The 13,265-nt window shown below is 59.4% G+C and overlaps 1 protein-coding gene across 4 annotated transcripts in view; it reads left to right on the top strand.

Annotated features, from left to right (window-relative positions):
• SLCO4A1 (solute carrier organic anion transporter family member 4A1) overlaps positions 1-13,265 on the top strand; it is a 29,361-nt gene that overhangs the window by 3,408 nt on the left and 12,688 nt on the right. For 2 of the 4 annotated variants that reach the window (XM_030915097.1, XM_030915094.1), the window contains 2 exons: positions 10,266-11,128; positions 12,524-12,614. In XM_030915097.1, the coding sequence (XP_030770957.1) occupies positions 10,266-11,128; positions 12,524-12,614 (954 nt within the window). Of the gene's footprint in view, positions 1-1,139; positions 7,420-8,169; positions 11,129-12,523; positions 12,615-13,265 lie in introns of those variants that run through there. The other 2 variants (XM_030915095.1, XM_030915096.1) reach the window with 2 other exon arrangements.

The following is a 13,265-nucleotide window of genomic DNA, read 5'->3' as shown; positions in this document are numbered from 1 at the left end:
GTGTCTGCTTTTTAAAACCACATGCCTTCTGCAGAAGCCACTCTTCGTGTAGCCCAAGCGTAGGGTGAGACTTGCCACCACTGGCCGGGGTCGCATATGGATGCCAGAGAACCCAGATTCCTCTCCCTGCCGTGTACACCCAGGCCCCTCCTGCCCACAGACCTTACCTTTTCTTGGTGTTTGTTTTAAATCTGGCAAGACTTGGGGGGGACCTGAGGCATTGCCCCTCTGGTCCAAGCCGCAGGGAGAGCTTGGGATGCTTTGGGTGGCATGTGGTATCCAGTCTGCCCCAGGCTCACTTGGGGCCCTTGCATTTGCCACTGGGCTCTGCCCTTCAGGAGACACTGCAGACCTGACTCTTGCACCCATGGGCCTAGGAGGCCACCTGGAAGGAGAGTGGCCCAGCTGTGCTAGGCAGGTCCCTCATCTGGACAGAACCTGCATCCCGTAGCCTCTCAAGCCCCCCGAGGGCCCTTCTGGGTCTTGTCTCTCCCACAGGTTGGCGGTCAGATTTGAGCCCCTTTGCTGGCGGGCCCTCTGAGCTGCCCGCTTTTCCCTCCCACCACCTGCTCTGCCTCCTGTGGTGCACAGGGTTCTCCTGGAGGAGGGAGGTCATGGGCATCCCCCACCTCCTCACCTTCACCCTCAGGAGTCCCAAGGCCCTGGCTGCTCTGCACAACAGGCTGGGAAGCAGGCTTTGTGCCCAAGGACTAGCCTGAGAACCGGGAGGTCCTTTCCCCTTCCCCAGAGAACAAGGAGAGCTGTGAATACCACGGGTCTGTAAAGGGGACCCCCACATGCAGGAAAAACTGAGTTGTGGCATCACTTACACCTTCACTCACCAGTAGCCGAGGCACAGTGGGGGTCTTGAGCATGGGCAAGGCAAGCCACTTCCACTGCAACCATGGAAGGAGGCTGAGGAGGGTAGGGCAGCTGTGCACATCTGCGGCAGGCAGGGCCTGCGGGGCTCCGGGGCCGGACAGGATGGATTTCCATTCTGAGTCTGTTTTCCATAAACTCCAGTGCTGACTGGGCCCACTTTGAATAGGCCGCTCAGTGGCTCATTCCCATTCTCATGATGTCTCTGTTATGGGGGGAAACTGAGGCAGAGAGAGGCCCCCCCCCCATGCCCTGCGTGGCTTGGAGCCACCCTCTCTCTTCTTCTCAAACATGCCCTCAAATGGCAGGAAGCTTTTAGTTCCATGGATGGGATGATGAGTCGGAAGGAAGAGTAAACCTGCACACCCAGGTTCAGTGGGCGGAGACTGGGTGCAAGTAGGGACCTCTAGATTGAGGGACGGGTCTGTCTGGGCCCGCCCTGTTGCCGCGCCCCAGCTCCCTCTCACTCAGACAGTCCTTCATTGTTGGCCCCATGCAAAGCAATGGCTTCCTGCCTGCTCGCCTATGCGAGGTCACCAGGTATGCAAATTGGGGTGCACCAGGCACAGCTGAGGCCCCCAGATGCTGCTCCCAGAGTCTGTGCCTCAACCTAAAGAAGTGAAAGCTCCCTTCATTCATTTACCCAGCTTGAGGAAGAGACCCCGGGGTGAATTTGGAGACAGAGGAGAGAGTCCCAGGTGTCACAGGGGGCTGGTGTGGCAGGGGAGGCAGCTGAGGACGGTGTGGGGAGCAGGCAGGTGCTCAGGGCAGCCTCAGAGCCGTCAGGTGCCAGGGGGAGGGACTCAGCTTTGTCAGGCAGTACCTGGGCTGGAATCTGAAGAGAAAGGAGAACCAAGACCCTGTGGTCCTGCCTGGCCTCCAAATTCTGAGTGGGGCCTGAAAGCCGGGCCTGGGACATCCCCTAATGTGGAGGGGGTGCTACCCACCCAGCCCAGCTCCAGCCTCCCTGGGAACATTTGCTGGGCCACAGTAAGTCAGGCAGGTCAGGCCCAGGGGCTGGCAGGCTTAAAATAGGTCTCTCAGAGATGCTGCGTCCTTTCCACGTGCTGCGCTGAGAGCACTTTGCAGAGAGCCAGACTGGGAAGTAAGTGGATGGGGCCTGGGGAAGTAGGTAGGCTTCTAGAAGTGGCACAGGCTGGGCTGTGTCAGCTGCCCGCACACGGGGATACAGGCTGGCACCCCAGTTCCCATAAGCCAGGCCGTGTCAACTACCCGCACGCAGCCACTGGCTCCTCACAGGCCACTGTCCTGGCTTGAGAGGAGGGGGAGGCAGAAGTCAGCTGGATTCACCTCTAAAAGACCCTAGCAGAGGAGTCGACCTCTTATCCCGGGGATGCAGCTGACTGGCCAGGCCAGCATGAGGAAATTGGAAGAGAACTCTGGCCCCCATGGCCTCCTCCTAAAAGAGCGGGCACAGACACATACACGGTGCACACGCATGCGTACACCCTCCCCAGGCCTGCCCTCGGCCGGACGCTCCAGGGACACATTATTCCCCGGCTCATCGCCTTGGCCTAATTCACGCCCTGGCTGCCAAGGCCTCTGGCAGCAACTTTCCCCCTTCCTCCCCTGCGGGGTTGTTGTGGGTTAGAGCAGGGACAGGGCCTGAGGGGGCTAAACTCCCAGGGAAAGGGCAGCTGGCTCTGTCGATGCACAGGAGGGGCGGGGTGGTTTGTGTCTCTCTCGGGCTGAGAGCCACCTAAGGCTCCGCTCGGCTTCCTCTGGTCTTAGATGATCTCCCATGGATGGAGGCATCAGGGTGGCAGGGAAAGGACAGGCCCAGAGGTGAGTGGGTGTCCCAGGGTGGGGCAGCCACAGGGGGCCTGGAGTGGCTTGCAGACAGGGCCACCAGTCAGGGTTCCGGGCCTGGGCACATGGGCAGGCTCTGCTTCCAGGGGCTCCTTCCCACCTGCCGGCTGCATGGGAGCCGTGTGGCTAGAACCCCGGGGAAGACCTTGTCCCTCATTCTGGAGCAGCCGTCTGGAGTACAAGGCCATGGGAGAGGGCCCTACGCCGTGGAGGTGATGGACCCTCCTCCCTTAATGGGGCAGATTTCAGTGACTGTGTGTGGACAGGAGAGCTCAGCTGGTTCAGGCCTCCGGAAGGTTCCCGGACGGCAATGGCAGTGGTGTTCTGTCAGAGCTTCCTCCCGAAGCCCAGCTCCCAGGGCCTTGGATGGTGCCTGGAGTGGACTCCAGGTTCCGTGCCTCTTGTCCCCACCGGTCTCTGCAGCCCAGGTGGTTCTGATTTGCAGCCATGGGCAGCTTTTGCGCCCTGCTCTCGAGTGACTGCCGCTGGGCTCCTCACGGGTGCGACGGTGTCCTGGGAGTCCCTGAAGCCCGGGTTTCCCGCACAGCAGGCGTTAGGAAGTGGGTGCCAAAGCATAGAAGGACTGGCTTGTATTCGTCTGAGTTATCCAGAGAAACACAACCAACAGGATAGGTGGAAAGAGATTTATCCTGAAGACCTGGCTCACGCACTTATGGAATGGGAAGTCCCGAGACCTGTCGTTGGCAAGCTGAAGGCCCAAGAGAGCTGATGGTTTCGGTCCAGTCTGAGTCTGAAGGCCCAAGAACTGGAGAAACACCGCTACAGGTTCCAGCCTGAAGGCTGGAGATCCAAGAAGAGCTGGCATTTCAGTCCAAGCCCAAAGGCAGGAAAAGACCAAGGTCCCAGCTGCAGCAGTCACCGGAGAAGGCCTTCTTACTCAGCCTTTGGCTCTTTGTAGGCCCCCAACTGATTGGATGAGGCCCACCTCCCTGCGAAGGACCATCCCTTCACATGCTAATCTCACCTGGAAACACTCACAGCACACCCAGAACGATGCTGGGCCAAATGTCTAGGCACCCAGGGCCCACTTAAGTTGACACATGAAATTCACCATTACAGTGCTCTTGGCCCTGACCCTGAGACCATCGCACATGGCATCAGAGGCTGTAGAGTGGGCCCCGCAGAAGACAGGAAGCAGATACCCTGGTGTTAGATACAGTCAGGGTGTTCAGATGAGGATGACAGTGGACTGGAGCTGGGAGGCTGACAGGAGCCAGAGCAGCCTGGGGGCTGGCTGCTGGCCTGTCCTTCCCGCGGGTGCAGTCTCCTGCACTTCATGGCTGGCCCATCCCTACCCCGGGTCTCCCACTCCCCCCTCTGCCACCTGGCTGCCACTGCCCAGCCTTCCACAACTGCCTCTCAACATCACCCCACCTGCAAATTCCTCATCTGCAGCACTGGGGTGCAGTTTGGCCACATCAGCGGGTGCAGTCTTATCTGCGTATAAACCAACCCACCCATGCAGCCAGCTTGGGATGAGAGGATAGTCATGACGTCCCCGTGGCCCTTGGAAGGAGGCCTTTGGAAGAGGCAGGTCCTTTGAATTTGGTCTGGGGTCAAGGCTGCCTGCAGCTCCCTCCCCAGCCCCGTAGTGGGGGCTGTGTCCATGCGTCAGAAGAAGCCGCTGCCTTTTCCAGGGGAAGCTGAGGGTGTGGCTCTGGGATGAGGATGAGGCTCCATCCTTCACTGTTGCAGGGACCAGCTTGGGAAGCTAATGCACCTTTTTCTCAAAACCAATTTCAAGTGGAAAGAAACTATAGGCACATGTTCCTTGTACACGCACCTACACAGCCGTGCACACGCAGGCACACACAGGGTGCCAGAAAGAAGAACCAAAAGGACAGGCCTCCCTTCTTCCCTGAGCCCAGCTGCAATGTCCTATTCCCCTTGGCGGGGCCAGTCCAGGGGCCAGGCAGCCTCTACATAGGGCTGCCATGAGGCCCTTCCAGCTCCTGAAACTCCCTTATCCCATCCCACACCAGCTTATCCATAATGGGCCTGAGACCAAGAAACCAAAGGTGTGGGCCGCCGAGCTGCCCGCCTTAACGCGGACCAGACAGCATTACTCCAGGCACCATTAGCAGCAAACACAGAGGCGACGTTCACCTTCTCACTGAGCCATGAGCTTGTCTGCCTTGGCCATCTCAGAAGCTAGCAGATCCCAGAAGGAAAGCCACATGTGAGTGGCCTGGATGGTCCTCATGGGCCCCAGCAGCATTGTCCTTGAGGGAACTGATTCCTGAGACCAGGACGGGGCCGCTGGCTGCCTCCACCAAGCATGCGTCTGGCTGTCCACATTGCTGGACTCGGCTGCTGCGGCTAAGACGCTTTCATGTCCCGCGGTGGGCTGGTTTTCGCGCCAAACGCTAGCCCTGAACTGTGAGTCCTGCACAGCATATTCAGCAAGGACTCCTCCAGGTCCAGGCCAAGCATTGACACACATGTTGGGCACCCACTTCTCCAGGCAGAGTTCTCATGCCTCTGGCTCACCAGCTCAGAACGGCTAAGTAAATTCCAGCGCTGACGACGTATCCACGCGAGGTCTTGGTACAGTCCCAGAAACTTCCTTTGGAAAATGCATGAACATGGGACTGTCCTCATCACCCTGAGAGTTCAGGAGTGTCGCCTGCTCTGCATCACTCAGCAACCCATCCGTCTCCTGGTGACGGCAGGAGCCAGGCAGATGCCCCATCAGAGCCAGCCTTTATATTTGCTTCTGTTGTCCTGTAGCCCCTGAGTCATGGAACGCCCACCCTCCCCTTTCCAATCTAGACGCCACTGTTTAAGGGGGAAATGGCCTCCCAGAGATTTTCAGCTTCAGAAGAGAACCCAGAGCTGAAACTCTTGGGCATGACGAAGATGGAATGGGTACTGTCACATGCATGCCGCTTGCGTGAGGGCAAGTACAGATTCAGATAAGGGGAGGCTGGCCCGAAGCCAGGTCACTGCTGGATCTCAGAAAGACGTCAGAACCAGGCCCCAACGGAAGCCCCTGGAGGTGCACAGCTGAGTGGTGCCGCGTATTTCTCATCGTGTGCAGCCGTCTGATGGGCATCTGCCAGAAGCCACATGGCTAATATTTAAAATAGGATTTTAAATTTGCTGATTTAAATTTAATTTTAATAGGTGACTTTCGACTGAGCTTTACATATTTATGTCAGAGCTTTTAATTCAGGTAAAACAGCCTTCAGCTTGGAGCTGTTTGGACCCCTGCAACTACCTGTTCTTTCTCAGTTGAGGCTTTCATTTTCAAGAAGGAAGTCCTTCTGTTTCTGTGGCCATTGCTGATCACGAAGCTTAGCGATCTGGCTTCCTCTCAAAGCTGTGCAGATGGGAACCTCTGCCTTATCTGCTTTGACCCCCAGCGTCTGGTCCTGAGGCCAGGGCTGAACACACGGCGTGTACAAGGCAAACCCCGTATCCGAGCGTTGAGTGGGTGTTTCACGGCAGCCAGTGTCTTGGTCCGCAATGGTTTACGTGGGTTTGCCCACCACTGAGCATCCCAGGACCTCATCAGACCCTTTGCAGAAGTGCTGGTGAATCCGACCCGTCCCCCAGCCCGCCACCCCCTGTCCCAGCATTTGCAGCTAGGCGGAACCTCTGAGCTCTCCCTTGCCCACGTCAGGCTGTTCCTTCCTTGGCCCCGCTGAGGCTCCTTCCCTTGATGTTCTGGCCCAGCCTGGAAATGAGGTCAAGTTTCTGCTATTTATGTGTCTGCATGTGTGTGTGTTTGCGTGTGTGTGGACCTTGGCCTCCAGGCAGTCCCCAGGGTACTTCTTGGCTCTGTGTGCGTGCGCTAAGAAAAACGACGTGAGGGAAACACACCCAGATGCTGCCTGGGGAGTCTGGGTAGCTCTGAGCCTGGCCTGTCCCTGAGGTTGCCTTCTGTTTCAGCGGCCGGTGGAGATCCTCCGGGCTGCTGAGTGGTGGAGCCGTGGTCCTCCTCACCAGTCCCACCCCGGGGCTGTTGCTCCTCCATCTTTTCCACTCAATTCCTGGCATTCGAGTTCTTGTGTTAAAAATGCTCCTGGGACATCCTCCTTGTGACAGCTCGCTTCAGTGGCAAGCCTGTGGCTTGGGGGTGGCAGTGGGTGGCTCTCTGTCCCTCGGGGAGGTGTTGAGCATTGCTCTTGCAATGTAAAAGTCTCTCCTTCCTTCCACGCACGCTCCCTTTCTGACACAGCAGGTCCCAAACCAGCCTGGCCTGCCAGCTCGTGCATAGGTGTTGGCACTGTAAAGAAAACCGCGGGTGTGGCCACGGGCACCCAGGGAGCAGGCCCCAGGAATGACTGCTGTGGAATCTCTGCTGTCCGAGGCCTCCAAATACGGCCTCAAACAGTCTCACAGCAGCGTCCAAGATCAACAGTGGACGCACGTGAGTGCCACACGAGTGTACACAGCTCTTTCAATAGGTGTCAGAAGGCAGCTGTGACGCAGACTGTCAGCTCTGGGGCCAGACTGCGGGGGCTGCATCCTCATTGCCACCGGCGGGCTGTGTGGCCTTGAGCAAATGACTGACCCCCCTGCACCTTCTTCCCCTACTGTGAGGCCTGGGACAGTGCCTGGTACACAGCTGGCGCTCAGTGTGCACAGCGGGTGTCAGCACCCCGCCACCCAGCGGGATTCTTTACAGCAGCTGCCTGCATTCGTCCCAAGGAGCCTGGGGCTGGGGCATCCATTCACTGAGAGGTGAGACCTCCGATTCCACAGAGGAGCTGTGTGGGGACCGCACTTCGGTGGAGGACGTGGGGAGAGGACCCAAAGCCCAGCTTTGGGGGCTCAATTCTGAGATCCGTGTGGCCTTGGGGAAGGGGTGCTGGTGCTGCCAGATCTCTCCAGATGTAAAACAAGCCTTGCCTCAACCTGGGGGAGATCCCACGGCCCGCTCGCAGCCTGACCATGCTGGGCCCATTTATCTGCCCTCACAGATGAAGTCACCCCTTTATTTAAAAAACAAAACAAAAAACGAAAAAAGCAATTTGTCATCCCCAAATGCTGCAGTGTCTGTCAACGTAGGCCTGTCCCAGGGCTGGTTCTCACTGATACCCCTGTGTCCCTTTCCACCCCCACGGTGGATCAGCGGCTGTGCCTCTGCTCCCACCCGCCACGCTCACCTTACAGTTTGTGTGTCTGTTAAGCTCTAACTCTGCCTCAACCCCAGGGTCATCTCTCTGGGCCCTCCCCAGGTCTCTGTCATCTCCCAGATTTGGGGGCACATGTGGCACCTGTTTGCCTCCGTGGGGGCTGCTGCAAGAAATGACCACACACCAAGAGGCTGAAAACATAGAATTTTATTTCCCCAGCTCCAGAGGCCAGGAACCCAAAATCCACACGGGCTGTGCCCCCCCGGGGCTCTGAGGTGGGTCCTTCCTGCCCCAATGGCTCCCGGGGCTCCAGGTGGTCCTGGGAGCACCATGCCTGTCTCTGTCTCTTCTGCAGGTGGCCTTCTCTGTGTCATCTTCTCCTCTAAATGCACCTGTCACCAGGTTTAGGGTCCACCCTGTTCCAGGATGATCTCTTCTCAGATCACTCATCACATCTGCAAAGATGCTTTTTCCACATAAGGTCACGCGCTCAGTCAGGTTCCAGGTGAACGTGACTGCCTGGGGAACGTGGGGGGCACTGGTCCACCCACCCCAGTCCCAGCGCAGGCCCAGCAAACAGACTCTGTAAGGAGCTGCCAGGAGGATCCTGGGACATCGCCTAGCCTAGGTCCCCATGGGACTGCCCGCTGTCCCTGCATCTCCATGCATCTCTGCGCATTGCCAGCTGTGGCTGGAAGGAGACCCCATGGCTGAATACTTGGGGCTTCGAACTCTGCAGAGCCCTGAGCACGGCTGAGGTGGCCCCAGCCTCAGCCTGACGTCAGTGGGCAGCATTTCTTACGCTTTGTGTTTTGGAGCCTCCTGGGGTGTGATGTTTCATGGACTGAAGAAGCTTCTGGAAGCGCCAGGTCCCTGTTGAATGTGATACAATGTGGCCCAGTATGGACACGCCACTGCCCACCCCACCCCAGCTCCGCAGTGAAGACAAAAGACCAGACTGTGGACTTAGACAACAGAAACAGGCCCTGTCTTACTGCTGAGGACCGGAAATCAGGGATCATGGTGTCTGCAAGGCCTGCCCTCGGAGCCTGCGAGGAAAGGAGCTGCTCCCGGCCTCCCTCCCGGGCAGGGGAATGGTCTTCACATCCACGTGGCGTTCTCCCTCCCTGCGTGGGTGTTCGCATTCCCTTTCTAATATGGACACCGGTCACATTGGATCAGGGCCCACCCAATGTCTCTGTTTAACCTTAGTCACCTCTTTAAAGGCCTGAGTTTCAAAAACTGTCACATTCGGAGGTACTGGGGGTTAGGGCTCCAAGACAGCTTCTTTTGGGGGTCACAATTCAGCCATAACAGGAGGTGCCCTGGATGGCAAGCACCTTGAGGTCTGCAGGAAAGACTCTCCTAGGGCGGGGGCAGCACAGGTGTTCCTTATCACAGCATCCCCAGGAAGGACCCTCCCAGGCCGGGGGCAGCACAGGTGTTCCGTATCACAGCAGCCGGTTTATTTCTGGTGGGGAAACCCCTTAAGATGCAGCGAGGCTGCAGCCACCTGGGTTTCCCAGAAGGCCTTGGGCAGTGGCGGGGACCTGTTTATCCGGGAATTGGTGTGGGGAGTGAGCAGGCGCCCTGCGGAGGCTCGGGATGGTGGGAAACGGGGCTGGTGAGGGCGACGGGGCAGGGGCAGTGCAGGGTTCAGAAGGAAGGTGGCGCGTGGACACATTTTCCTGGTAACTGGTTCACATGGCTGCCGATTGCAGCTCCTGTTAGCCACAGGCAGCGATGCCAGCTGCCACAGACCAAGGCCGACCCAGCACCAGCCAGAACTTGGCGGCCGGGGGCGTCTCCAGTGCTGGGGGCACACGTGGCCCGGGAGGCCGTTTCTAGCTCATTCCTGCACCTCCCAAACTGCACCAAGAGGAGCTCCTTTCTCACACCAAAGGGTACAGAAAGCTGCCAGGGCATGAATTTAAGGATGAACAAGGTCAGGCTCCAGGACCAACGTGGAGACCCCCTGTGGAATTCATCCGGGCCACTCGGCTGCAAACGGCAGGGGACATGGCTGACACAGCGAGTGGGGGCAGGGCGGGTGCAGGTCGGGGTGACCTGGGACCCCAGTGTCTGACTCGGCCTCTGCGTCTCAGCTCCACTCTCCACTGTGTGGCCCCATCTCGGTGGGCCCTGCCTTCTTCACAGCCCGACGCCACACTGCTGAAGCGGCTGCTTCTCCCAACAGTTCTAGAAAGGGCAGGAACCGAGCCCCTGTGAGCAGGCCGGGCACAGCCCCCCCTTCCCGCAGCAGGACTGCGGCTGGGAGACAGTGCCTGAGTGTGGGTTTGGCCAGACGCCACCCTGGATTTGGGAGACTCTTGAGACAAGGCAGGCAGAGCTTTGAGCCACCCCCGTGATGGGTGTGCTGGAATGTTCCCGCCTGGTCGTGCTATATCCGTGGAGAGACACGAGCTTGCTAACCAGACGTTCTTCTCACAGGACACACCAGCCCCTTGGATACCACTTGGCCACTCCCACGGAGGCCACTCACACTGTGGCTGAAGCCTCGAGGTCACCAGGCAGAGGCGCAGAGATGCCCCTGCACCCGCTGGGGGACAAGCCGCTCACCTTTCCCAGCCCCAATTCAACCATGGAAAACGGGCTTGACCACGGCACGCCCCTGAGCCCCGGCTCCCTGCGCTCCGCTGCCCATAGTCCCCTGGACACCAGCAAACAGCCCCTCTGCCAGCCCTGGGCCGAGAAGCGTGGCGCCCAGGGAACCCACGAGGTGCAGTACGTCTCGGCCGGGCAGAGCGTGGCGTGCGGCTGGTGGGCCTTCGCACCCCCGTGCCTGCAGGTCCTCAACACACCCAAGGGCATCCTGTTCTTCCTGTGCGCGGCCGCATTCCTGCAGGGGATGACCGTGAACGGTTTCATCAACACGGTCATCACCTCCCTGGAGCGTCGCTACGACCTGCACAGCTACCAGAGCGGCCTCATCGCCAGCTCCTACGACATCGCCGCCTGCCTCTGCCTCACCTTCGTGAGCTACTTCGGGGGCTCAGGGCACAAGCCGCGCTGGCTGGGCTGGGGCGTGCTGGTCATGGGCACGGGGTCACTGGTGTTCGCCCTGCCCCACTTCACAGCTGGCCGCTACGAGGTGGAGGCGGACACGGGCGTCAGGACGTGCCCTGCCAACCCCAGCGCAGCGTGTGCGGACCGCACCTCGGGCCTGCACCGCTACCAGCTGGTCTTCATGCTGGGCCAGTTCCTGCATGGCGTGGGCGCCACCCCCCTCTACACGCTGGGCGTCACCTACCTGGATGAGAATGTCAAGTCCAGCTACTCGCCCGTCTACATTGGTGAGTGGGGCTGGGGGGGTAAGCACGGGGCAGGGAGGGTGGAGGGTAGTGTTGCAGGAATGAGGGTGACCGGCGGAGCCAGCCCCGCCCCCTGCCTTCGTGTGCCCCTTGTCTGCATGGCCCCGGGGCTGCTGCGAGAGGTGGTAGGGGAGGGGAGTCAGGCCTGAGGCCCAAAGCTGACATAAGGGACTACGGCTTTCTCGTGTGGACCCTGCTCAGGGCTCCAGGCTGCTGTGTCCAGGAGTCTCAGTGCAACCCCTGCATAGTGTCCAGCCCACCTTGCCAGGAGACGCTTGAGACAAGGCAGGCAGGGCTTTGAGCTACCCCCATGATGGGTGTGCTGGAATGGGGCACAGAGTCACCAGGCGCTGGGTGGCACCAGGTCCAGTGGTGGCAGACCTCATGCTCCAGCTGGGAACCTGGCACTTGCCTGGGAAGGAGTTTCATGTGGGGTAAGTGACGAGGGACAGAGCCCGGAGGCCACACCCATGTCTCCCTGAAAGCACCATATTGGCGCCATCAGCCACACAGAGGTGGAAGGACAGAGCCCTGAGACCACACCCATGCCTCCCCGTGAGCACCATGTCTGCTCTGGTGTGGAAGAGACCGAGCAAATCCGGAGAGTCAGAACTTTGAGGGGAAAAGTAACATGAAGCAGCTCATGGCTGCTTCACAGCCGCCTGAGAGTAAAGATCTGTCACAACCCTATGCCAGGCAGCTGAGCTCACTGCCCTGGGGCAGCCCTGGGCCCCTCACTGGCTTCTGGCTCCTGTTTGTTGAGACGTAGGGAAGCCCCATGACCTGTCCAACAGGGGCCAATTTGAGCCTGTGCATGGCCCGCCCGACCCCACTTCTCGGTGTCCCCTGCCTGGCTTTCCTCTCCTGGGTAGGGCATCTTAGGGATGGTCAAGGGGAGCAGCTGGCCCCAGCCGGACTCTGCAGTGACCTCGGCCTCCTCATGTCCTCTTTGAGCTCTGCTCATCCCAAGAACCAAGGCGGGCATTGATCACTTCACTCCAGTGAGGGTCGTCCCACCACCCTGACCCTTTCAAATCCCAGCCTACGGGGGCATGAGTGTGGCTGGGCGGAGGGGCCAGGGTCGGTCTGTGTGGCTACTTAGACGTCCTGCCAAACCAGGCTTTGAGGACCTTTGCTCTATTGTAAGGGAAAGATGACAGTGCGCTTGGCTTTGAGGAGGCTTTTTAAAGTTGACGCTGACCCACGTCAGGCCCAGTGGTGGCTGCACGGACTCGCCTAACTTGAGGCCCACGAGGGGAGTGGGCCAGAGATGCAGAACGGTGGGTGCAGGGCTTCTCTCAGGCACGGAGGCCCACACGGCCCTCCGCAGCCCCAGGGTGGTGCACAGTGGCCCTGATGCCTCAGCCTCTCTTGCAGCCATCTTCTACACGGCAGCCATCCTGGGCCCCGCTGCTGGCTACCTGATCGGAGGTGCCCTGCTGAACATCTACACGGAAGTGGGCCGACGGTGAGTGGCCACGCACCCTGCTGCCTGCTGCAGGGCCACACCCACGGGAGCCCACCAAACTGCCTGCGCTGGAGAGACCCACGTGTCTCTGGAAGGGGGTTCGGAGCCAGCAGGGCCCACTCTGAGTCTGGCCGGGCGTGGTGCCGGTGCTGGGGCCCCCGGGCTGGAGGGAGTCAAGGCTGGCCTTGGCTCTGTTGGACTCAGGGGATCTTGGGGGCCTTGGGAGTCCGCCCCAGGGCAGGGGGCGAGGCAGATGGACAGTGCCCAAGGCCCAAGCGCTTGCAAAGTCCAGCGAGCCCCGGCCACTAGTTCCCTAATGGAACTGAGATTCTCTTGTTTCTTTTCCTTTCTTTGTATCTTGTGTGTGACACTAGTTTCTGTAAATGTAAGCAGGAGAAAGCAAGTGGGGGTGGAGGGAGAGGCAGAGGGAAAGACAGAGACAGGAAGAGACAGAGACAGACCAAGAGACAGACACAGAGGTGGAGATGCAGAGAGAAAGATATGGAGAAAGAAGACAGACAGTGACAGAGAGAGACAGAGGGAGAAGGGGAGGGAGAGGAGAGAGCATGTCCTTGCTGACCTGTCAGGGCTCTGTGGGCGCAGGGTCCCCCGTTCGTCCTGTGCCCAGCCTGCACTTGTGAAGTTTCCGAG

The sequence above is a fragment of the Rhinopithecus roxellana genome, chromosome 13 (genome assembly GCF_007565055.1).
Source record: "Rhinopithecus roxellana isolate Shanxi Qingling chromosome 13, ASM756505v1, whole genome shotgun sequence".
Lineage (NCBI taxonomy): Eukaryota > Metazoa > Chordata > Mammalia > Primates > Cercopithecidae > Rhinopithecus > Rhinopithecus roxellana.
This window is presented reverse-complemented; position numbering and strand designations above follow the sequence as displayed.